The sequence below is a fragment of the Vicugna pacos genome, chromosome 10, assembly GCF_048564905.1.
Source record: "Vicugna pacos chromosome 10, VicPac4, whole genome shotgun sequence".
Taxonomy (NCBI): Eukaryota; Metazoa; Chordata; class Mammalia; order Artiodactyla; family Camelidae; genus Vicugna; species Vicugna pacos.
The window spans coordinates 11,012,511-11,039,508 of NC_132996.1; the positions used below are offsets into that span (position 1 = coordinate 11,012,511).

General features: G+C 44.4%; 1 protein-coding gene across 7 annotated transcripts in view; it reads right to left on the reverse strand.

Annotated features, from left to right (window-relative positions):
• AMOTL1 (angiomotin like 1) overlaps positions 1–26,998 on the reverse strand; it is a 155,480-nt gene that overhangs the window by 93,086 nt on the left and 35,396 nt on the right. For 2 of the 7 annotated variants that reach the window (XM_072968950.1, XM_072968949.1), the window contains exon 1: positions 5,621–5,909. The exons of 3 other annotated variants lie outside the window; for them this stretch is intronic. In XM_072968950.1, coding sequence (XP_072825051.1) covers positions 5,621–5,669 — 49 coding nt within the window. In that variant the 5' untranslated portion in view covers positions 5,670–5,909. Of the gene's footprint in view, positions 1–5,620; positions 5,910–6,128; positions 6,490–6,528; positions 6,657–26,998 lie in introns of those variants that run through there. 2 more of the 7 variants (XM_031675319.2, XM_006206721.4) reach the window with 2 other exon arrangements.

The window sequence follows — 26,998 nt, forward strand, 5'->3', positions numbered from 1 at the left end:
AAAGATTACATGGAGACTAAACAGCATGCTACTAAAAGAACCAGTGGGTCAATGATGAAATCAAGGAGGAATTTTTAAATGCCTTAGGACAAATGACAATGAAAACACAACCACACAAAATCTATGAGATGCAGCAAAAGCAGTTTTTAGTGGGAAGTTCATAGCAATATAGGCCTTTCTCAAAAAAACAAGAAAAATGTCAAATAAACAACCTAACCTACCACCTAAAAGAAACAGAAAAAGAACAAACAAAACCTTAAGTCAGTGTTAGGAAGGAAATAATACAGACCAGAGAGGAAATAAACAAAATAAAGATGTAAAAAATCAGTAGAAGAAAATCAAACCAAGAGCTGGTTCTTTGAAAGGGTAAACAAAATAGACAAACCTCCGGCCAGACTCATCAAAAAGAAAAGAGAAAGAACCCAAATAAAGTAAGAAATGAAAGAGGAGAAATAACAACCAGTACTGCAGAAATACAAAAAAAAAAAAAAAAAAAAAAAAAAAAGGAGAGAGAATATTTTGAACAATTACATGCCAACAAACTGGACAACTTAGAAGAAACGGACAAGTTTTTAGAGACATACAGCCCACCAAAACTGAATCAAGAAGAAATAAATAATTTGAACAGACCAATCACTAGAAGTGAAAAAGAACCTGTAATTTAAAAAAAAAACAAAAAGCAAAAAAAAACCCCGCAAACAAAAGCCCAGGATCAGATGGCTTCACTGAGGAATTCCACTAAGCATACGAAGAAGAGCTCACACCAATCCTTCTCAAACTCTTTCAAAACACTGAAAAATGGCCATCATTAAAAAGTCTACAAATAACAAATGCTGGAGAGGATATAGAAAAAAGAGAACCCTCCTACACTGTTAGTGGGAATGTAAACTGGTGCAGCCACTATGGAAATCAGTATGGAGATTCCTTTAAAAATTAGAAATAGAGTTACCATATGATCTAGCAATCCCACACCTGGGCATATATTTGGAGAAAACTCCAATTCGAAAAGATACATGCACCCCAATGTTCATAGCAGCAATATTCACAATAGCCAAGACTTGGGAGCAACCTAAATGTCTGTCAACAGATGATTGGATAAAGAAGTTGTGCTATATGTACACAATGGAATACTACTCAGTCATAAAAAAGAATAAAATAATGCCATTCACAGTAACATGGATGGACCTAGAGATTATCATACCAAGTAAAGTAAGTCAGAGAACCATATGACGTCACTTATGTGTAGAATCTAAAATATGACACAAATGAACTTATTTATGAAACAGAAACAGACTCACAAACATAGAAGACAAATTTATGATTTCCAAAGGGGATCAGGGAGGGATAAATTAGGAATTTGGGATTAGCAGATACAAACTACTATATATAAAATATAAATAACAAGGTCCTACAGTATAGCACAGGGAAGTATATTCAATGTCTTGTGATGAAGCATAATGGAAATGAGTATGAAAAGGAATATATTTATGTGTAACTGAATCCCTCTGCTGTACATCAGAAACTAACACAGCATTGTAAATCAACTATACTTCAATTTTTTAATATTTAATTTAATTTAAAAAATAAATAAAGAGAGAATATGAGTCAAAAGTATTATGGAGACAAAGAAAAACTGAGTCAAAATAAAACCCAGTTATGCAGAAAAGAAAGATCACTTACAGCATAATTTTATTTATGTAACATTCTCAAAATTATAGATGGCGAACAGATGAGTGGTTACCAGGGTTTAGAGACTAGGTAGGAGGATGGGGGGGGTTGACTATAAAGAGGTGGCACAAAGGACATCCCTGGAGGATAGAACAATTCTGTACCTTGATTGTGGTGGTAGCTACAGGAATCAACACATGTGAAAAAAATTGCACAGAAGTGTACACACACAAACCCAAGCGTGTGCATGTAAAACTGGTGAAATCTGATGGACTGGTCTGGATGGTATCAACGTCCATTTCCTGGTTCTGCTGCTGTACTCTGGTTACGTGAGATGTTACCCATGGGGGAAACTGGAAGAGAACGTGGGACCTCTCTACTATTTTTGCAACTTCTCACAAAGCTCTAACCATTTCAAAATTAAACGTTAAACAAACAAACTATACACACAAAGTGAAATACAAGCATCTTACTGAAAAAAAGAAGCGTGTGTAGCTGCACTACTGGCCAGTGAAGTCCCAAGTACAGACTTAAACACGAACAGTAGGACCATGTGACTTTTTTTAAAAGTTAAACCCAATTCTCCAGAGGCTTAACAGGGACACATTTCCTAACTGGTTCGATCTACTCCCCCATTCCCCTAATAAAGGCGGGGTGGGGGGGTGGGGGCGGGGGGCGGAATGCCTAATATGTGAGCCGCTTGGAGAGTCCAGGAGTCTGCTCCTAAGATCTGGAAAGAATGTATCCTAAGGTTTCACAAGGATGGAGGCCAAGGGCCTCGCAAGTTAGACAAGAACTCAGAGCAGTGCCAACACACAAGCCCAGGCGTGGCTCCCTTCCAGAAAAAGTAGTGCACAGACCTACCCACAATGGCCAAGATTTAAATTTGGCCTTCCCTCCAAGACAAAACAAACCAACAAAATCCATTTAAAAAAAAAAATTGCTAAGCAAACAAATAAAAACCTGAACAACCTCAGCCTATTTCCAACAAACCTTATAATCATATACGTCCTCGTACTTAACCTCCAAGTTACCCCTTGCTTTTCAAGTACTCTATTATCTAGTGAATTCTGGGACAGAAGAACCTACCAAAATGAATGAAAAAATAGGAGGGGCGAAATTATTCAAAACACTAGAGAATGTCCTGAACTAAGCTTCCATATGCATTTAAAATGCAGAGAGCTACCAGGACGTAGTTGGGGGCGGTGGATGAAGGATGCTACTTTGGGAGAATTTTGCTTATAGAACTACGAACAGACAGGTCTTACAAAGTTAATTCCTTTTTAATTTATTGGCCCAGAAAAATCACAATTTTCCCTAGCAATTCCCTGTTTCCTAAGTCATTCATTTTTTTTCTTTAAAAAGCCATATGTTATACAGTACATTTATCATTTTCAAAGTATTTTCACAAATTACTATGAAGAAACACAACACTGGTACTCGGGGGCTGTACTTTTCAACAGAACTCTCACCAGCCAGATTGCCATTTGATTTTAATTAGTTTGGCCATCTTTCTTCCAGGTCCTGGGTCCACACTTCTCCACCAGGGTAACATTTAAAAAAAAAAAAAAAAAAAGCAAGTGCTCTATCCACAGAAGCCTCCAGACTGACTGGCCAAGGGCAGACATTCTCAAGTCTAATCAGCAGAGTGCCTTCTCATAAAATTACTCACATTTCTGCATTCCTGTGCTTTTCTTAATGACAGCACTTTAAAATCTCATTTAAACTGAAAGTCCTCCATTAGCTTCTATGAAAAGAAGTATTTTTAACTGCTTTGATCTCCACATGCCCTTCAGTACATTAGTATTCTTCACCCTCCACCATCTGCGCAGAACCTAAAAGACTAAGACTTCTGTGCATTTTAAAAAGAACAGGAAGAGGGGTGGAGCTGTGCGTACACCTTCTCTCCTCCTGTCCACTTGCAGAGTTCACAAGGGTTTATTGATCTTGAAAAATGTATCTCTCAAAAGCAAACTATATCCATCCAGAAACTAAACTTCCCCCCACGCCCCACCAGAGAGCGTGGAGGTAGGCAGCTCTAAAGCCTTCTATGCTATGCCTTACTCCTTTTCATTCTGGTCAAATCAGTGGTTTCCAACCCTTTGCTCCTCTGCAAAACAGTTCCAAGTGTACTAAGTATTGTGCCCACATTGCCCCCATAAAGAGCATCCATATAGATGCACTGTAACATCAGAGCACCCTCCCGGGAAATGAACCTCACACTCGTCTAGATGCTTCAGGAACTTGCAATCTAGAGAGATCCCAGTCATTAACCTGGGCCTGACGTCCACGGAGAGCTGCCAGGTCCAGGAGTGGTGGGCAGCCAGGGAAAATCTTCGTCAGCTTGGCAGGAACACACAGGCTGGTTTTTGGAAGCGGAGAGAGAAATGACTGTTCAACGTTTCATGCTCTGACTTTTCACTTCCCGAAAAGGAAGGAAATTTTTTGGAATAGTAGCTATTAATAATCCCTCTATTCTGGTTCTACTTGCTTATGGCAAGTAACGTTATTTTGGGGGGTAGTTCAAAGCATCTTTGAGGATCATAAAATGGCCCTCCTGACCGCCTACCTCCATTACCACCAAGGACTTGATAAGCAATACAAAACCTCGATTCTCATAGCGTGCCTCCTTAAAAGAAAATGGGCAACCATGTCGGCACTGTATCAGAACGGGCAAAGAAGGTGAGGGTCTGAGGACGCAAAAATGTTGGGTCCCGCCCGCAAAGGCTCCAAGGCCCAAGATCAGGGCCCAGACTACTGAAACGCCAGTTCTGGTGATGCACACACCAGCCAGGCATTTTCCAAAGCTTGTGCCGCTTGGAGACAGTAAACCAACGCCGAAGCCCAAAAGGCAAAAACCTAACAAAATTGTAAAGGGAAAGTCTTTCCAGTCACCAATCAAGAGAGTGAAGAGTAGGGCGTGGTGAGGCGCAGGAGCTGCGGGCAGGGAGCCGAATTCTCAGCCTGGGCTCCTAAGGGGGAAAACTGGGAAAGGTCGCTGAGCGGGAGGCCCTGGAGGTGGGTGCCCGCCGGCGCTAGTCGGTTCCTCCACCCTGCTGCCCACGGGGCACGTCCGGCCGCTGCCCCAGCGCAGGGCCCCGCTCTGCCCGGCTGTCATCGGCCGAAATGCCAATCTCCCTCCTGCCACGAATGTCCCATCCAAGCAAAATCAGTTCCACTTGGAAAGTTTAATTTTTTTCCCTCCCCGAAACCAGATTATTTTAAACGCAACACTAACAGCAAGGGAGAGCTGGATCTAACTCCCCAGTTTCTGTCAAAGAAACTTGTCTGGGGAGAACAAAGAAGGAGAAGCAGCGAACGCGATCCAAGCTTCGGGGTCCACGGCGCGACCCCTCCGCGGCCCCCACTAGCCGGGGCTGAGGCTTAGGGCGGCAGGAAGGGTCCGGCCTGTCCGGCGGGCCAGCGTGCGCGCCTTTGTCTCGCGCGCAGGGAAGCGGCCACCGGCTACCCCTTCCGCCGCCTCCCTGGGCTGCCAGGGACCCGCGCGCGGCCATATGGCAGCGCCCCTCCAGAAAGGCCAGCCCCCCGCATCGGGGGCGCGCCAGCACCCGGGGCCCCGGGCGGCGAGGGCCAAACGACTCCCAGTCTTCCAGGGGCCGCGGGGGCCGCGGGGGGCGCGGCGCTGGCGGCCCGCCTGCTCTGGGGCCTGCGGAGTGGCGCGGGACGGAGTTCTGATTCTTTTTTCTTTCTTTCTTTCTTTCTTTTTTTTTTAAACAATCTAGGTTAGGGAGATCTGGTGGCTACCACTCCCGGGACCCCGGTGCCGAAAAGGCCGCCCAAGTCGCTCCGGAGCTGGACGGATGGCAGCCCCGGGACCCCGAAGAGGAGCCCCCTGCCCAGAGCAGCAGGGGGCAGCGAGCATCGGCCGGCTAGGTCCTCCGCGCGGGAGCCTCGGAGGCCCCTCCCTGCGCCCAGAGCGGGGGCTGGTTACCTTTCACCGCAGACTCACAAGTTCCCCGGCGCAACTTTGCCCTCCACATGAGGCGATCATGGCTAGCTCAGTGCCGCGGCTGAGGAAGGCGGCCACCCGGCAGCGCGCTGGGCATGGCGTGGGGCAGCGCGGGGAAGCGGCGCGCGACCGTCAGCCCCATTCACACAGAAAGCGGAGAAACGCCGGGGCTTCCCCTCAGCCCCAAACCCGACCGCCGCTGCTGGGTCCTAGAGCGTCCCGCGCGCCCCCGCCGCCGCCCGCGCTCCCCGCGCCCCGCGCGCCGTCCGGGGAGGGTCGACGGGGCTCGTCACTGTAACCCTACACTCCACCCCGGCCCGGCCGCTGGGCCCTAGAGCCCGTCTCCAGCCGTCCGCCGCCCCTCCCCGGGCCTGGGAGATCGCCGGCTGAAACTGTCCCGGGCTCAAGCTGACGTGTCTCCCCGAGAGTTAGGAGGGGACAGCCTCCCTCGTTTTGTCCCCTGCCCCGGTTTAATTCATGTCAGACTCACCGGTTCTCCTTCCTTCGACTTTCCCTTCCCCCCAACCAGGCCAACTCTGGCAGAAATCGGTTTCCCGACCAGCCCTAAAAGTCCAGATGAAGTTCTGTGTACGATTTTTTTCTTTTTAGGCGGAATTTCCAGGTGCATAGTAGCTAGACTTCTCCTTTTGCGTTCCCCAGGCCACAGCGCTTCTATCACACGCCGGGGCCGGGCGACGAGCGGCCACTCCGGGCTCCGTGGACAAGCAGAAGGGCCCAGACAGCTTCTACAGCCTTAGCTATTACAACCAGTGGCTACAGACCTCTAGGTTGTTAATCTGCCGAATGGAGGCAAAGAAAGTGACTCTGGAAAAATGTTGCCGATTCTGTCCCACCTCTTAAATCAGGATGTACGAAGTAACATTACTCACCCACCCCATGATACTCAGTTACACTCGGCAGACCTCTGGAGCCTTGATCTGGGGACCCCGAACCCACCCACACGGTAACATTTCTCCGGAGCTTTTAGGAGCCGGCTCTGCCACTCCGAGGAGAAGAGGCCAGGCAGTAACAGTGCAGTTGCTCCTGAAGATACTAGTGGGAGGGTCAGTGCACACCACACCTCTCAACGTGTGCTCCTCTCCTCTCTCTGCCTTCTCACTAGCCCACGATTCTTTCAGGGATTCCTGCCTGGATTGTGGCAATTAGCTAACTAGTCTGCCAGCAGTTTTACCCCTCCCTTCCATCCTGATGGGTTGTGGGTCCTTCTGATTCCAGCCTATTTTTCCGATTCATCCCTGATGGTTCAGTAACCTCTACTCTCAAGATAAAGCCCAAACGCAATACTTTAACAATTATTTACCAAATCCCTGCCCCATTTAAAGTCTGATCCCCTGGTACTTGATAACACATAAAAGAAACAAAGGAAACAGCAGCTAACCAGCCCTTCAAGGATTTACTTATTTAAGATAACAAAATATGCAACCAGAGAGCAGGAAAGCCCTGGAGATGCTTGGAAAAGGTGGAGAGGACTGACTCCATGCAGGAGAAAGGCGAGTCTTGAAGGGGAGTGGAGCTCAGATGGCACTAGCATTGTATGAACTTAGTATAGGCCGGGGGAGAAGTAACGGACAGAAAAAGGAGGGAAGGTAGGAAGGAAACCAACACTGATTAATTGACTTCTAGTAGATACCATTCTATATCCTCGGAGGCAGCAGAATTTAACAGTTAGAAGCATCCACTGGAACAAAATAAATGGGTCATTGAGTCACAGATCAACCACACTATCTGTGTGCATTTGGGTAAGTCATTTAACTTCTCTAAACCTCAGTTTCCTCACTTGCAAGATGAGGGAAATAGCATCAACCCTTATAGGGTGGTTATGGGGATTAAATAAAGTAACAAATATAAAATACTTAGCACAGTGCATGTAAGTGTTCAAAACACACCTGCTATTATTTCAAGCAACCCGCCGATAGCCCTGGAGATAGGGAGCCAATCAGGGAAACAGCTGCAGGGAGCAATGACATGGGAGGCGGGGGCAAAGGAGATAGAAAAGAAAAGAAAGATACCACGTAGATACCAAGTCTTTGAAGGTACCAAATACAGGGAAGATACCAAATCTCTGAAGCAAGATTTTACTCTTTTCATTGACCATTCTCATAGCTATCCTGGGAGAAAGAACAAAGTAATCAAATTAACCCAGACTTTAAGCCTGGGTCATAAGAAGGATGAATTACTGTTGTAAGATTTAGAAACCAATTGGTCCAATGGATGGATCAAAGACAGAGGAAGCAAAGTTGAGAGGGAGAATTGGTTTGAGAAAGATGTTGACAGGTTTCCTGTCCTCTGGGCAAGAGCCTGGGGGAGAAGTCAAGAACAGAAGTCTAGAGGAAAAAGAGATGTAGCTGTGAAGATCAGTTTACTTGGCTAATGCCCACAATGGAAAACTCAGGAAAGGAAGAGGCAAAAGATGCAGAGGCTGGGGACTTCCCTAGCCTCTTCTACTTAGAAGATCTGGGGCCAGAGGAAGTTTGAAGATCTATCCAATACCACAGTTTCCTAGACTTCTGAAGAAGATACAGACACAGCTTGTGAGTTCAAGAATCTGCTAATTCAGGAGGAGGGTATAGCTAAAGTGGTAGAGCGCATGCTTAGCATGCATGAAGTCCTGGGTTCAAACCCCAAAACTGCCATTTAAAAAATATATAAATAAATAAACCTAATTACCTCCCTCCCCCCTAAAAAGTTTTTAAAAATTTTTAAAGAATCTGTTGATTCAGTCAAGTGGACCTAGCCTAGACTTTTCAAATTGATACCAAGTGATAATTTGGTAGGTCAATTTTCTCCCTCCATGCACCTTAATTTGCTCAATTATTAATAATCACTACATCAAATGAATAATTTTCTACATCAAATATCTGACTATTGTTCAGGAACTAAAGCCTGAGAAGAAGACTTTGGATTTGGCCAGCCAGAGGTCATCAGTGACATTTTACAGTATATTTGATTGCAGATTCCAACTACTGTTGGGGCCAAATAGAAACAAGATATGTTTACAATAAAAATTGAATGCAGCTTTACTAGCAGTAAAGTAGTTAACCAGGCAGGATTTGTGGTTTTAGATCTATATACTCACTCTACAGGTCAGCGTCCTTTCTAAAGTCTTTTCCTCACCCAAGGAAAGTTAAGAAGGTGACAGAACAATTTTGGCACTCTTAGGGACAGCTCAGAGAACAGTCTTAAACTCCAAGTGGGGAAGGTACCAAGATGTTCCAGACAAGCACAGAGGCTGGAAGAAGAGTGAGATAACAGAGGCATCCAGGTAGAGGAAGATGAACATGGCCTTTAGAGCCAGTCCTGAGTTCTAGTCCTGGTTCCACCGATTTCTAGATATGAAGAATAACATAACACAAGCCTCAGTTTTCTCCTCTGTAAAATGGGGATAACTACATTTATCTCATTGGCTTATTGCAAGGATTAAATTAGATAATATACTTCAAGTGCTGGGCACATAATTGGAATTCAGTAAAAGAGACCCTTCCTTTCTCCGGTGATTTGAAATACCAAGGAATTTAAATTTTCTACTAAAATGCAAATCCTCTTTCCCCTTCCTTCTTCTTCTTGGCATCCAGGAAACACACCCTTCTTCTGCTCGCTTCTGCTTTGACTAGGATGGGCCTTGAGAATGGGCCTGAGCTTGCCAGGAAGGAAACAGCAAACAATAAAAGGAGAGTGGACAGGCACCTCCACGAAAGGTACAGCCACTGCCCAACCTCACCTAGGACAGTCATAATAAAATTAGTGGTTCTCCATTAATACCTGTCAAGTTGACAAACCAATGACTAAATGCAGTCAGCCTATCTTAAGATTCTTGTGTTGTTTCTAAAACACATAAGCTCAAGTTATAAAGTGCTTTCCAAAGTGTAATTTATATCAATCAATCAATAAAAGATATAGGAATAGGAAAAAGAATATATATATAACTGAATCACTACGCTGCACACCAGAAATTTAACACAATATTATAAAGCAACGATGCTTCAGTAAAAATAAAGTGTGATTTATAAACCGAAGCATTTAAAGATTTAAATTCCTCTTGTCCCACCTCCAAATTCTAGAGACTCAGAATCTCTAAGGGTGGAGTCACCGTAGAATTCACTGCAGGTGACTCCTAGTGCCCCGAATTTCGAGGGCCATGGACTAAGGTCTCTCACTGGCTTACTGGGGTCAAGGCAATCTTCCCCTTCTCTTTCAGCAGCATGTACTGTATCAGAGCCAAGGTGAGGGATGATGGGTGACATATTAGAGGTTAAAAACAAAGCATTGTATAACAAACTGTGGTTACCGGGGGGAAGGGGGGAGGGATAAATTTGGAGTTTGGGATTAGCAGAAACAAACTACTATATATAAAAAAGATAAACAACAAGGACCTACTGTATAGCACAGGGAACAATATTCAATTTCTTGTAATGAGTTGTAATGGAAAAGAATCTGAATATATATATATATATGTATACACACACACACACACACACACACACACACACACACAGTATGTGTAACTGAATCACTTTGCTGTACACCTGAAAATAACGTTGTAAATTAACTGCACTTCCATAAAAAATAAAAATAAAGAAAACAAAGCATTATAAGAGCACAGAGGAGTGACAGGTTTCAGACAGGGGAAAAACGGCAGGTTCCAAGAAACCCAAGTGCTGAGAGAAGGAGGTCATGACTAGCAAAGGCAGGCACATGGAAAGGAGAGCGCACCCTGCCGTTCTCCAGACACTTCTTCTTTGAACCTCTTCTCTTCCAAACATAAAATGGTCACACCAACCCCAGCTTTGATAAATCCCTGTTTTATTGCCAGGCAAGACGATTTCTTCCAAGCTTCTCTTTCAGTTCTCCATTTTACAAAGACAATAGTTGTATTCTTTTTTCCTGCCTGTCCCCAAATATCAAATAAGCTTTTTCACATGGCACATGGCCCTCTGGAGACTCTGACACAGGCCCTGCCCCTGTCTTGCAAACTGTTGACGGGAGCAAAAGGCAGGGAGTGCTGGGAGTGCCCAAAGCAGAGGATGCCAGGAGGAACGGCTATGAGGAAGGAGGGGCAGGGGATGAGCCTTTGCCAGGTCAGACAAAGAATGGAGAGTGAAAAACAAAGACCAGGAAGACGTGCAAGGCAAATGGAAGATGCACAGGTGAGACCACTCTGCCGTTCCAGAAATATTGGGTGCTTTGGAGGTGAGGACACTGCTCCCAGGAGGAGTTCAATGTTATATAACAGAAGAGGTCATTTGGGAACCCTGCTCCATTTGAAGCTTACGCAAGGACTCTGTTGATTATGAAAAAAATTGCCCAACAAGTATGTATTGCCTACCTACCAAGGGCCAGGCTCTCTGCTATCTTCCTACGTAGGCGTCTGGCTCAGGTAGTGAGTTATGGACCTGAGACCTGTTTGTCTGGATGTTTTCAGCTTCACACCCATAGTGACACACTGGTCTCTTCTTGCCTCATGGCTTTCTCCTCGGAGTGTATAACCTAATATGCATTAAACACATAATTTAATCTACATAAAAGACAAAAAAGCAGAGGATGGATACTGTCACATCCAGGAAAAATGCACCTACACCAAAACAGCTAAGGAGGAAGAGTAGAGACATTGACCCCAAACACACCTGGGGTCAGAGCCTGACTGAGACCCTCAGGAGCTCAGAATATAAAGAGCCCGGCATGTCGCCAGTGTTTAATGGATGAGAACCCTTCTCATTGTTACCTGCTCTCTTATTACAGAAACCTTGGGAATACTGAAAGCCCAGACTGCTTGGCTGATTGGTTATTTCAGGGCTTCTCAGCCTTGGCCCTGTTGACACTTGGGGCTGATGATTCTTCGCTGTGAGGACTGTCTGCCGCATGGTTAGATGCTTAGTGGCATCCTTGGCTTCTACCCCCTCACTGCCAGTGGCAGTCCCCCACCCCCCACTCCAAGTTGTGGCAAATAATAATGTCTCCAGGCATTGCCGGACGTCTCCTATGGGCAAAACTGCCCCCGGTTGCGAACCACTCAACTGAGTTAGCTGAGTAGTTAATGTTGCCCACTTTCCAGGCTCCCAAGCTTCTAACCATATTGATCACTGAGTTGCTGGGTGAATCCTACATACTAATAGGAGGCAGCCTCAGTTTTCTTCTTCCTACAGTATATCATGCTATGGCAATTTCTTCCTACTTCTCTCTTTAGGAAGAAAAAAATAACTAGGTTTTACTCTATTTCCAATGATGGTATAGATACGTCGTTTTTTATTTTTCTAAAACTGGAATCGTATTGAGTTTCTAAAACAACAGCACCATAAAATCACTATTAAAAACAAGGATTGTTCCAATAACTGAAGATAACTTCGATCAGAATGTTCATATTTAATTAAGGTCCCTTGTAGTCTCCATTTTTCAAAGGATGCTGGTGTGTTTTATTCTGAAAGCAAGTCATCTCTATTCATAGCTAGAAAGAACAGTAAGAAGAATGTTCCTTCCACAGACTACATAGCAGTTTTTTCTCTTTCTAGAATATGCACTAAAGACCAGCACATCTTCCAGATGTCTTGTACTTTTAAAGGCCAAAGACAGAGCAGTGGGGAAGCTCTCACAATTCCCAAGGGCTCCGGCCTCTCTGAACGGTTCAATTCAGGAGAAGAATTTGTTTTGCAGCATCAACTTCTGGGGGAGGGTAAGTTAAAATTCACGTCTTATACAAGTGACCCATCCAGAAATCAGGAATTCTTGTGTGTCAGTGACAGAGCCAGTGTCGTGCTACGCAGAACAGAGTCTTCAGAAAAGTCCACAGTCAGGAGGGGAATAATTAGAAATAACTAGAAAAAACTGAGTCCTAAATGGAAGGAAAACTGAAAGGATTAACACACAATAGAGTTTGAACGATGGCAGAGCTATGTGAGAGCTGCAGTGGTTCATTCATTCATTCAAAAAATATTATCGATTACATTGAATAAGCCACACACTCCACTAGGTACCTGAATACCCTGGTAAGGGCTCTGCCTACGGAAATGTATATAAATAAATCCATAGTTACGAACTGGCCTATGTGTGATGAACAAAAGGAGCAGAATGCAGTAACAGAGACTAACAAGGGAGAGGGTGGCTACTCAAAGGGGTTGGAAAGGGAAGGCTTCTCCAAGGTGAAGAAAAGATGGGGAAGAGCGTTCCAGTTGAGCAAACAGCCTGGGCGGAGATCCTGAAGCAACAAAGAGCTCAAAGAGTAGAGGGAACTTAAAGAAGGCAAAGAGGGTGGGAGGTGGGAAGGGACAGACTGGGATTTCAAAATTTATAGATACTGACAGGCATATGCAGAATAGATAAACAAGATTATACTGTATAGCACAGGGAAATACAGACAAGATCTTGTGGTAGCTCACAGAGAAAAAATGTGACAATGAATATATGTATTAATATATATATTAATACATATATATTAATGTATATAATATATATAATTTATATATATAAAATATAATATATATAATTTATATATATATAAAATATAATATATATAATTTATATATATATAATATATATATATAACATATATATAAATAATGTATATAATATATATAATTTATATATATAAAAAATATATATAATATATAATTTATATATATATATATATAAATTATATATATATAACATATATATAAATTAATACGTATAACTGAAAAATTGTGCTCTACACTGGAATTTGACCCAACATAGTAAAATGACTATAACTCAATAAAAAAAAAAAGTTTAATAAATAAATAAATAAATAAATAAAGGTAATCACTACATCCCTCTCAAAAAAAAAAAAAAAAAAAGGCAAAGGGAGGAGAGCCCGCAGGGGTCCAGTCCTGAGGACCCAGGGATGAGATCCTTAGGAAAGTTACCAGTCTCCTTTATCCAGCATCAGGGAATGGTCCCTTCCTAGTCAACCTGCAGGATGTAAGGTATATACAATATGAGTTTCGGATTAAGTGGAAGAGAGACAAGGAACATCAGAAAATGACCAATTGGGGATAAATAACAAAAGGATTCAACAGAAACAACCTGAAGGTGAATTCCACGTTGGTCACAACATCTACACGAAAGATGCCGTCTCTCTAGAGCCTTGGACTGAGTCCTGTTGAAAACAGGGGAAGACCCAGAATTCTCAGCGCCAGAAGGGCAGTGGTTCTTAAACGTCAGCTGTATCCAAGGCACCAGAAAAGCTTGTTAAAACAGACTGCTGGGCCCCACCCCAGAGTTTCTGATTCAGTAGGTCAGGGTGGGGCCCAAGAGCTGCATTTCTATCAAGTTTCCATTTGATGCTGCTGCTGCTGGTCCACAAATCACACTTTGAGAACCACTGGTTTAGGACATTTGGGGACCTACAGTTCCATGCACTCAGAATCCCAACCTAAATGAGAGAACAGGCAAGAGATATTGGAGGAGGAGCATGATCAAAACCCAGTCTTCTGTCTTGAGCGAGTGTGTACAGAATAGTGTCTGCTCTGTACCAGGTGATTTCAGACATTATCTCATTCCATGGATACATAACACCTACCAAGGCAGGCATCATTATCCATGTTTTACACATGAGGGGAAGAGGCTGGGCCAGGTTATAGGAATCTCCTGAGATCACGTGGCTCAAGAGTGACAGGGCCATTCATTAAAAAGTCTACAAACAATAAATGCTGGAGACAGTGTGGAGAAAAGGGAACCCTCCTACACTGCTGGTGAGAATGTAGTTTGGTGCAGCCATTGTGGAAAACAGTATGGAAATTCCTTAAAAAACTAAAAATAGACTTATTATATGATCCAGCAATGCCACTCCTGGGCATATACCAGAGGGATCTCTAATTCGAAAAGACACATGCACCCCAGTGTTCATAGCAGCACTACATACAATAGCCAAGACATGGAAACAACCTAAATGTCTATCAACAGATGACTGGATAAAAAAGTTGTGGTATATTTATACAATGGAATACTACTCAGCCACAAAAAAGAATAAAATGGTACCATTTGCAGCAACATGGAAAGACCTGGAGAGCATCATTCCAAGTGAAGTAACCCAGAAAGAAAAAGAAAAATACCATATGATATTATTCATATGAGGAATCTAAAAAAAAAAAAAAGACACAAATGAACTTCTTTACAAAACTGACTCACAGACAGAGAACAAACTTACAGTTACCAGAAGGGGAAAAGGGTGAGAAGGGATAAACTGGGAGTCTGGGATCTGCAGATACTAACTACTACATATAAAACAGATAAACAAGCTCCTGCTGTACAGCACAGGGAACTACATTCAATATCTTGTAGTAACCTACAATGAAAAAGAATATGAATGTATGTATGTGTATGTATGACTGAAACATGCTGTACGCCAGAAACTGACACAACATTGTAAACTGACTATACCTCAATTAAAAAAAAAATGGGACGAAAAGGTGACAGGGCCAATATTCAAACCTGTTTTTTGGAGCAGAGCTCTTGCTCTTGACTGAACACTTATTCTGCCTACCATACCCACAGTTCCTCCTCCAGGCTCACCTGGACAGGACAGGTGCTCCCCAGCTCCAGACCCACGGCCCCACTGCAAAGCGCTCTGAGGCGTAACCCCATGCAGTCAGTGATGGGTCCATACTGTTTTCACAGACTGCTGGGGGCTGCTAGGGACCTGAATTTGCTACTCAGTTCCTCCCTTTTCCTTAGGGGAGGGAGGGAATTCTATTAACCGCTACAAAAGCACTGCTCTAAGCATGTTACTTACACTAACAGCAAGGGTGGGGTGCCGTTAAGTGTTTTAGAACACAGGCTGAGAAGCGAAATGGGCCTGGGCTCAGCTACCCCACTGCCATTTATTAGTTATACGACTGGCAAAATTCCTTGACTTGACTAAGCTCAGTGATTCTTCTTTTGATAAGTGGCAATTACAACAGTATCCACCTCAAATGGCTGTGAGAAATTCATGAGTCAGTTGCACGTAAAACTCTCAGCACCATCACATGGCACATACTCCACCATTAGCTATGATTACTAACCTGTTCTCCATTTTCCTTCAAAATATGGTCATTTTAGAGGAGCTTTAATTATAGCTATACTAGATGGTGCTCGACAGTCAGTTCCTTCTGTTGACATTTCTCTCTTTTTTTTTTAGCTTATTTATTTTTGATTTTTTTTTTCTTAATGGAGGTACTGGGGATTGAACCTAGGACCTCATGCATGCTAAGCATGAACTCTGCCACGGGCCAATATCCCTCCCCTCTGTTGACATTTCTTGAGTCTGGGAATTTTTAATTGTAGATCCAAGAAATATGAATGGTGGGCATCTTGATTTGAGCCTCTCCACCTTAATTAGGAAAAATATATCCGGATACCCTTGTAGACAAAACAGGACAAAATAGACTAGATTAAGTATTTTAGGTAAATTTAAAAGAATTACACAACCATACCCAATGAGTATTGATTAATGGAATGATAGTAACTTGGGTAGGGGGCTGAGGTCAGGGAGTCTGATAATCAATCGCATTCCACCAAGTACTGGTCAAGTTATGTATGAGGTCATGCTCAGTTCTCAGTACCAGCTTGCAAGAATGAAACTTTGCTCTTAGAAAGCACTCAGCAGAGGTTGAGCGGGATGGGAATGGACAGAGAAACCAGAGCATATGAAGAAAGAGACCTGGTAAAAGAAGAGAAGATTAAAATACAATTTGATAGCCATCTTGTATTTCCTGAGCTTTCAGAAAGAAAGGAGGAACAGACTTTATATTTGCTATAAATACTCCAGAGCATTGTTTTTCAAACAGTAGTTGGCAACCCATTTGTGGAAATCAACTGAACAGGTTAATCGGTGTTTTCAATAAATAAAACAGAAGAAAATGGAAAAGATCAGATGCAGCCAATCTAATTAAAAGGTAGCTGTTAGTCCATGAAACCTGTTTTCATTTTATATTAAAATCTGTGTGAGTCAAATGTAAAATGTATCCTTATGTTGGGTCACAGTAAAAAAAATTTTTTTTGAAAGTTCTAGAAGGCAAAACATAAGACAACTGGGTATAAGAAACAGGAAGCCAAGTTTCAGCTCCTTATAAAGAAACTGTTATAATAATGACCACTGCATAACAACAGACCAGGTTCTCTCAGGAGGCAGGAGCCGCCTCCCCCATGTATACAACACTCGCTCTGTGACAGTCCAGCCTGGGCTGAGGCACCAGGCATTAAGGAAGGAGGGCACAGTGTGCTCCCTCCTGTGAAGACACTAAGATGCTCTGACTCTCCAGAACAGAGTAGATCAGACCTGAGCTTCTGTGACAAGACAGAATGGAGACAATCAAGACCTCATATCCAGACTCCAGAAGCCATGTAGCCCCCACCTGGAGCAGGCATTGCCCTGTGTGTACATATACACTAAATGGAGCATGCGTCAGATCCCTGAAGTTGTTCAGAACTTCTGCTGTAGGAAGAGTTCATTTCCAACCACCGCTTTCTAATCCAGGTGATAAAGCAGCATACCCATCAGCCATCAGGTCTCATGGATGTAAGCACCTAAGTGGAGTCTGGTAGGGACAAAAGACTTGGTGACAGGCACTGAGCTCTGTTTTACCACACCTCCTAACAGAGCAAGCTAAAATCCAGTGCAGAGAGAGCATCACCGGATGCCGCTCCCACACCCAGGGCTGCCGGGTAAAACACGTGACACAAGATGGATCTGAATATCAGAAAAGGAAGAGAATTTTTAGTATATTACACCCCAAATATTGCAAAGGACATATGTATACAAAAGAAAAATCATTCGCTGTTTATCTGAAATTTAACTAGGTATCCTATATTTTTGGATCCCCTGTTTAGATTTTGCCAATTCAGATAAATATCTGATCACATGGGTCACATCCCTCTACCTGCTTTAGAGGATCCCTGGGTGTCTCATTTGGCAAATAGTGTGGAATGTTCAAGCTGAAAGTCGTAAAAAACAATAATGATGGTAATAATGGGGAAAGGAGGGAAATTCAAATGAACGTGGGGGTGGGTATAGCTCAGGCGTAGAGTGCGTGCTTAGCATGCATGAGATCCTGGGCTCAATTCCCAGTGCCTCCATCAAACAAAACAAAACAAAAAGAACATGGTGTAACAGCTCTGTTCCATTGAACCCTACCATGCCAAATTTAAGGGGCAAACAGACCCCAAGAGGCATCCAGGATGCGCACAGCATCTGAGGAAGGAGTTAATGAAGTTACAGTCCTGCTTTGTAGTGTTTCCCTGTTAAGTCTGGGCTTGTACGAAGGAGAAGATTCCGCTTCACTCACCTGGACTCCAGGACTCAGCACTCAGTTACAGGGACCCCAGAGGACGAGCTGACTGTGGTTGCTGCCAGCTGTCCTAAGGCAGACGTGATCTGTTCATGCCCTGTACCTTTCCTCTTGCAGCTCATGCTGTGAAGGATGGATCTCCTCCAGGAAGCCTGCCTGGCCTCCCCTTGACCTCCATGACTGAGTCAAGTTCCTCTTCTCTGGGGTCCCATGCCCTCTTGAATACCTCCTTCATAGCACTCACCATAATAAAAAGAACTGCAACCACTCATGGAGTGCCAACACTGTGCTAAGCACTTGGCATATATTATCTCATTTAATGCCTCCCAATGACCCTATAAGGGAGGCATCTGCATTCCCCTGTCACAGATGAGGAGGCTGAGCCCCAGAGACATTAGATAACCTGCACAAGGTCACACAGTCAGTAAGTGCCCACTGGCCTGGAGGAGCCAGAGCTACATATTATCAAGGTTTCTGTTCATTGCTCTTTGTCCCCAAGTTAGGTGATCCATTCTTTGAGGGAAGGATTGTGTCTCATTCACCCTTATGTCCCCCAGCCGAGCCCGCAGTGCGTGGCAAGTTGTAGGCAGTATTGTAAATGGGTCAGCCCATAATTTTACAGTCAAACAGGCCTGGATGCAAATCCTGGTTCTGCCAAGAAGCTGCCACTGAGAATCAGGGGTTTGGGTTCTAGTAACTTGCTCTGGAATTCAGAATGGAGGTTAGGAATCCTAGCAGGAGAGAGCAGAGCTGGGCTCAGAGTCTGGCTCTACCACTTCCCAAGTGTGACTTGGCCAGTTATTTAACTTGTCCACACTCCAGCTCCCTACCTTTCAAATGAGGAAACCAATAGTACCTGCCTCACAGGACTGTTTTGGGATGACAGACATAAAGTTCTCAGCAAGATACCTAGTGCATGAAAAGCACTCCACAAATATTATAATGCATTTTGTAATGTCATTTGAACTGGAATAAATAAATTTTGGTTAACTAATGGCAGAAGTATGGCAAGTTTTAGACACAGTTTTTATTCAGGAGATCAGAACATGAGGAAATAATGTAAATCATTTAGGGGAAATTTATTTTAAAAGAATTCTTCAAAAACAGAATTCTGTCTTTCTCGTATTTACACAACACTGAAAGAGTTCCCAGAAAAGTGGGAGGGGGCGGAATCCATGAGAAGGCTTAGAGCGGGGAATGGGGGCTACCATGTCCAGTTGTATAAGTTGTTCACTGCACAAGAGTGCTGGGCTTGGGAGTGAATGAGGTAGGGGTACGGGGCAGAAACCTAGCTTGCCTGCTACTCGCTAAACTGGGAACACTGTCTCAGCTCTCCATCCACTTGGAGGAAATGCTTTTTTCCAACTTGCTCAAAGGTACTATGTGGGCTTGTGGTGCCTCAAGCCTTAGACTTTTGTGATTGACTCTCTTTTCCCTTTTCTCTTCTTTCTGTGTCACTAGATGAAGAGAATAGGGGAAAACAAACAGAATGGAGCTCAGGGAAGGAAGACATACTAGAAAGGGATGAGGGAAGTGAAGGCAGGCAGGAAAAAAGGAAAACAGGGAAATAAAGGTAAGATTTATTAAATGCTGGTCACTTTTCAGGCACTGTTCTAACAACTCATTTGATCCTAGTTACACTCTTATATGACAGGGGGAACCACTGAGGGTGGAGGCAGGAGGTGGTCACACGAGGTTAACCCACACAAGGCACAGAAAGTGCCTGCCACACTCCTTAGTCTATAGCAAATGTTCAGAAACTGGAATCCCTCTCTTGCATCTGTGGTGGAAATAGCTTTTAGAGCCAAAAGGGAAATATTTTTTAAAGGAGATGGTCTGAGTCTCTGGCCAGCCAACTACCAGGGTACACAATGGACTTTCATTTTACCAGTAAGTCGCAAGCCTTTGGGAGACAGAAGCCAAGGACCCCTGGCAGGTCCCAAGTTCCAGGAGGAATCCTGCAATACTCAGCCTGCTTTCAACCCTGACCTTTCCATAGGGTTCACGTCAGACCTGGTTCTGCACCCACAGGTTCCTTCTCTATTTTCTTAAGAACCTAAAGTTTCCAGAAAATATTCACTGTTCAACAGGGACCTGAAACCACTTCAGGTCCACTCTTCCTCGTAATTTAAAAAAAAAAAACCCTCTGAGAAGAGGTTGAAAATAAATCTGGCTACCAGGTGGCCAGTGACCTCGCCAGCTCTGGATGTGGGGGTACAAAGGTCGCGAGGAGAGGAGAATAGGCAGAGGTAAATATATATACATACTTGACATTAAAACAACCACACATGTGCCGTGATGATGAATGTCTGTATCTAGCCATCCCGTCAGGAGTGCCTTTCAGCCGGCAGCAGACAGCTCAAGACAGCAAACTCACCCTTGAACATCTGTTTCCCCCATTTTGCCAAAGAGCATTCTTTTTTCATCCTTTTTTATAATTTGACCTGTTCCATTTTGCTGGCAGAGGGCCCTAGAAAGGCAAGCACTGCCTTTTCTGTCCATATTCCAACTTAAGATGAGAAAAGGCAGTGAGCAGCAAGGGGGGATAGGGCCGGGGATGAGACAGACTGAGGGGAACAGAGGCAGAGATGGGGGAGGGGGAGAGACAGAGAGGGAGAAAGGGGGCAGGAGTAACACACACACACACACACACAGCAAACGAGTGACAGCAAGCTATTTTAATGCGCCCATCCTGGGCACAACCGATTGGAGAGAAACCAAAGCAACAGGGCATATTCCAAAACGATCATCCAGAAAGAATGCGACCCAGACACCATAATCATAGCATTCGTGAACAGATCAACCTGTTTACTGAATACTCTTTAGACTCCAGAAGTCCTTAACAATTGATGAAATACCGTCATTTCCAGGTAGTCATGCTTGTGTTTAAAACAGTCCTATCCTTTTCGAGTAAAACACCTGGTTTCACCAGATGCCCTTTCCATTTTCCTCTGTGCCTGTGTGTGGTTTTATCCCACTATTCCATACCTCCTTCCTTGCAATTTTAGCCAAGGTAGATAACCATTCAGCCCCAAGAACTGATTGCCATTCACCCCCCCATTCCATTCTCTCTCTCAACAGAACACCCTGCAGTAAAACCTCACCTCCTGGGCAATGAGTAGTATCACTTCGCGAACAAAACATTAAGGGAGTGGAGATGAGTTTTACACCCGGACCTAAGTCCACCTGCTCTCAGTTCTGCTTTCAGATCCCTCTCCAGGTTTCCACTGTCATGCCCCAAATTATGCGGCTGCAAAGGTCCAGTTTCCTTTAGGAACGGCATCGGCACTGTCAGGAAACCATAGAGGTTTCCCGGGACTCTGCGCTGTAACACAGTCAGGAGGAGCAGGAACTGACTGGAGGAAGCTAGGAAGAGTTTTTCTGGTTGTTGCTTCTGGTCCCATTATGGAAAATCCCTTTGGGGCATATGAATCATTATTTGGTGATCTAAAGAAAAAAATATATATATGGCTTTGAGCACCTACTGGTCATTCATTTATTCAACAGCCATACACTGTGCTGCCAGCCCCTGTGCTGGTTACTTTCCCGTAATTTATTATATTCAACCCACAACCAAATCCCCCTGAAACAGAGACTGATTGGCTCTGGAGTCAGAAATTATATTTTGAATAGAAGTTTTGCCTCTAACTAGCTGTGTGACATCGGGCAGCTAATTTAACCCCTCTGAGCCTCTGTTTCCTCCTCCATGATGTGAAAATAATTCCTTCTGCTTCACTGCGTTGTTCTGAGGACGAAATGGGCTGATAAACTCAACGAGATCAATGGTAGAAGAGGCTGTGTGCCCAGATTTAGGGAAATACAACAATGCTGCACCATTCTGTCATTGTTTTGTTGGAGCCAGGAGGCCAGACCACACCCCTGCCGTAGGGTGAGGTTTCCTGTGAAGGGAACTGAATTTTCCACTGTCAATCACCCTGAGAAAAAGTTAAACTGGCTGCGAACTCCCTTCCCTCTCAGAAGCTATACTCAGGGCTGCGGGCTGCGGGAGGAGGAGGGCAGGACCGAGAGGCTTCCAGGGGTGGAGACATCGGAGGTGGACCCAGGGGCTGGGTGAATGGCCCTGGCTGTTTGGAGACCAGCTCAGAGCTGGGCAGGCAGCCAACCTGATCCTAGACCCTCGGTGAGTCTGGGGCTTGTGCAGTAATTAGAAGGACCTGGGCCCATTCTCTGGCTAAAAGAACACACAGGTTCTTGTCCCTGTGACCAGCACAGAGTAGAACCCTGGGAAGCCAGTCAGGCCCCTAGCAGGCAAATGCGAAGCTTCTGGGCTCTGATTTGAGCAGGGGCAGCAGCAGCGGTGGCAGTATCCTGTGACCACCGGTTTCTGAAGAAAGAGGACATGGAGCAGTCATCAAGGGGTCCACTGGCCTCAGTAAGGTGAATCTGAATTCCAGCTCCCTTGGCAAAAGACTAGAAAAGCCAGAACTGACTCTGTGGCTACGAACAAGCACCCCTGAGAATTTCTGGACCTCAAATGGGGGGGGGCGCTTAAGAGAAATACTTGATTTGTTGGGAATATGATCAGGAAATCCTTGGAAATCATTGCATTTGGGCTATCAAGGTGGGTGACATGATATAAACTCCAAGCTGGGAGGCCGGATAGACTGTTCACTCCTGTAAAGAGCCCAGCACAGAGAAGGTGAATAAAAAGCCTGGGACCTTTCTCCTTATTCATCCCCAGATGAGGGGAGGGAAGAAACTTTGGATGCAGGGACAGATTTGTTCACAATCTTGAGTCTTGCTTCATCCTCTTAACACAGGTAGGGAAGAGGAGATGAGTGGCCATCTTACTTAATTTATATGTTAAAAATCAAGTCTTTTGGAAGGTTTTGACCACACCTGAAGGGATCAGAGCACTCGCCTAGGGACATGAAACATAGTAAACATTCAGTGATTACTACACTCAAGTGTTCACTCTAAAATGTATTTGCTCCTGAGCACCATGGTCTGAGGCCGGTACTATCATCATCCCCATTGTATCAGTTGGGGCCCTAACCAGAAAAGGATGGTATGCTCCAAAAAAGTGACTGCAGAGAGTCTGACGAAGGGACTGCAGACAAAAGTGTGATGGGCAGGGTTAAGGGCAAACAGACGATGGAGGAGTACGCTGGGGCTAGCCACATGGGGAGCTGCCACCACCCCTCAGTCGGAAGGGGAGGTTCCCGAATCCACCAAAATCTGATGCTACAGGAGAGGGAGCAGTGGTCTGGAATAATCCAGCCTTACTATCTCACAGCCTGACCGGAAGGGACTAAGTACCCTGACACCTCTTGGTTTCCACCCTGCACTATCCTGCCAGTACCACTCGCTGGCCGAATCCAACCAGAAGCCAGAGGATACATTCCAAAAGGTAAGTTTCCCAGGGCACGGAGCAGGGTGGTGAAAGATGGTGAGTGGGTCTCGATGTGCATCAGAGAAGAGCCGACACATGATTTTACAGGTGAGGAAACAGTGATGGAGATGAAGCAACTTGCCCAAGGTCATAAAGCAAGTAAGAGGTAGAGCAAAATTCAAACCCACACAGTATGACTCCAAATCCATGCTCTCAACCACTAAGATGTGCTTCCTGTAACTTGTTTAAAAGATCTGGAGGAAACTTAACTGCATGTTACTAAATGGAAAAAGTCAAACTGAACAGGCTACCTACTAAATGATTCTAACTCCGTGACATTCTAGAAGGCAAAGCTACGGGGACAGTAAATATTATCAGTAGTTGCCAAGGATTGTGGTGGAGGGAGAGATGAATAGGTGGGGGAGAGAGGATTTTTACAGCAATGAAAATACTCTGTATGTTACTGTAATGATGAATACACGTCATTATACATTGGTCCAAATCCAAAGAATGTATAATGCCAAGAGTGAACCCTCAGGTAAGCTATGGACTTCGGGTGATAATGACATGTCAATGTAGGTTCACCAGTTGTAACAAACATCCCACTCTAGAGGAGGATGTTAATGGGGGGGTAGTGGCTATGCATAGGTGGGGCAGGGAGAGTATAGGAAATCTCTATACTTTCTGCTCAGTATTGCTGTGAACAGAAAACTGCTCTAAAAATAAAACCTATTAGAAACAAACAAACAAAAAAAGTTACTAGTTATTGGCACCTCTTTCCTCCTGCATCTTACTCATTCTTCCAGTCATAGACCCCACCTTACTCTCACCCAAATTTCCCAGCTTTCTTGGAGCTAGGTATGGCCCTCTGATTAAAGTTCAGGCCAAAAGAATCTAAACGAAATAATGTGCACAGCCTTCTGGTTATGTCCTCCACTCTCCTTTTTCTCTCTCCTATGGATTGGAAGGTGGATGTGATGGTGGGATCTAAGCAGTCACTTTGGACCACCACATGGAAACTACGTTTGAGGATTATCAGAGGACGACAAAGCCACCATATCAGCACTGGGCCGCTTATGCTGTAAGTGAAGGAGAATTTAACTTGTTTCTTCTCTAAATCACTGTCATTTTGGCCTTTGTTGTAGCTGCCAAACCAGTATCCTAAACAATACAAAGACCAAGTAGTAGTTACATGGCCCAGATGTAGCTTAGTCATTGTGGTTAGAGCAGTAAGAAACATAGGACTGGTAGAGAGCTAGTGACCACCACTTCAGTGCTCTTCTCTTCTTCCTGGCACATTACTAGACTACATTTCCCAGGATCCTTCTATCTGGATGAGGCTCTGGGACTAGCTCCCGCTTTTGGAATACGAGGGTGGGTGTGTATGTTACCTCCCAGCTGAGACAATCATCACTGAGCATATCTTTGTCTTGCTCACCTTTTATGCTTATCTGCCAAATGGATGCAAGGGAGCCAATAAAAGAACCTGATGTGCTAGGGTATGGTGGAGCCAGGGCAGGGAAAAAGGCTGGGGTTCTCCAAGACCACGTGGAGCAGAGCCCTCCGAGAGTTCATACTAGACCATCACACACGCAAGAGACACCGCCCTCATCGTGTTAAGCTCACTGACGCTTGGGTTATTTGTTACAGCGGTTAGCCTATCCTGACTAATTTTACACTTACCAGCTGCTGCACTCTGACAGACAGACATGCCATTATCTGGCAACGCAGTCTCATCTCATATTTTAGGAGGGTCGGGGGTAGACTGGCAAACACTTAAGTTATTATTTTAAAGAAACCACACAAATGTTACCATTTATTCTAAGAAAACCCAGACCTCCTGCTGGAATGAAGAAGGCAAGAATAGCACTTTCTCATGGTACACTGGCCCCGGGGGAGTTAGCCCTGGTCGCTCCCAAGAACGCCGTTCTCGGGAGGGCTCCTTTCGGGACTCAGGAAAGTTCACAGGGTCTGAGTGAAGAGGGCAGCAGCTGGAGCTCACTGAGGCGTACCAGAGGGTCAGGCAACCCCAAAGGGCAGCAAATTAGGAAAAGGGAAGGAAACAAGGACCCATGTGCATTTGGATGGTGAGAGTGGACTTTCCCCTCATTCTCTCTAATGTCCAAATTTTCTAAAGTAAGCAGGTGTTACGTTTATACGAAAAAGTATTGTTTTGTTTTGTTTTTTTCATTTTTTAAATTAAAGTACAGCCAATTACAATGTGCCAATTTCTGGTGCACAGCACAATGTCCCAGTCACGCATATACATACATATATTCGCTTTCATATTTTTTTATTAAAGGTGATTACATATTGAACACAGTTCCCTGTGCTACACAGAAGAAACTTTTTTCTTTAATCTATTTTTATATATACTGGCTAACATTTGTAAATCCCAAACTCCCAAATTTATCCTTTCCCTCCCGCTTTCCCCGGTTAAAAAGTGGTTTTCAAACTTCAATCTTTAAGAAAGAAAATAAACATGATAAGCCTAAGGAATGAACAAAAGCAAGAGATACAGGTCAAAGGTCAAAGGATTCGGGTGCCCCGAGGCACTGACATGACCGAGAAGCCAATCTTAAAGATAACTCTGAAAAGATAAAGCATTCCGGCTGGGACCCTACTCGTTCATTCAGTAAGCATTTACTGAAGACCTCTGTGTGCCAGGCACTGGGCTGGCTGCTAGATTTACAAAGAAGAATGGGGTGGCCACAACCAAGCACAGTAGCTCACAAGCTTGGTTGTCACCAAGAAATCACTTGCGATACGATTTTTAAAAGCCACACTAATAAAACACTGATGCTTGGGTCCACACTCCAGGGACTCCAGAGTAATTGGTCAGGGTTAGGACTTGGTCTCAGGACTTTTCATAGCTCCCCTGATTCTAATGTGCAGGGTTAAGAACCACTAGGAGCATAAGACACGTGGACTTCGTGTTGAAGGAGGGGTAGGAACCAGCCAGGGGAGGAAGGAAGATGGGGGAGGAAAGGCAGGCAAAGGGAACAGGGCTGAATTTAGAGGACTGTCCCAGAGTTCAGTGTAACCAGGAGGTTTTAGTGGGTGGGCAATGCAAACCATGAGGGTCCTCCTATGGCTAACCAATGCCTATCCTCTAGGGAGTGGGAAGTTGATAAAGGTTATTAGACAGGGACAGACATGGTCACATCTGGGTTCATCCCAGCTCTCCATGCATCCTTTCTTACCTCCTCAGATGGCCATCACTTCTGCCTGTGGGTGGGACTATAGAAAGATGATGAAGAGGGATGGCTTTTTGGCTCTTTGGAAAATGGTACTATCACAGGAGAGAGGGCATATTCTGGACTCTGCGTCAGAGGACTCCTTCAATACAGCATTCATCTACAGACAGACTTCTTCTTCCACTGTCTTCTCAAAAACCTCTTTTGGGTTACTTAATTTTGTTACATGATCTTGCGGCAACACTGAGACTAAATCCCCCAACGAGCTGGTTGTGGTTCATTTGGAGGTTTCCGTGAAAATTTGGAGGTAAAGCAGACTACCTCTCATGCCACAAGAAAGTAGCAGGATTGTCACTGAAGACCCCAGATGGAACGCCATTCCACATGCTGCTCCAAGAACAAGTCACTAAATAATGGGACTGACCCGATCACCATTCCAGAACATCTGTGTCTGGGGATTAGGTAAACTGCAGAGAAATTTCTAGACGTAAAAATGGTTTTGGTTTAGAAGTTG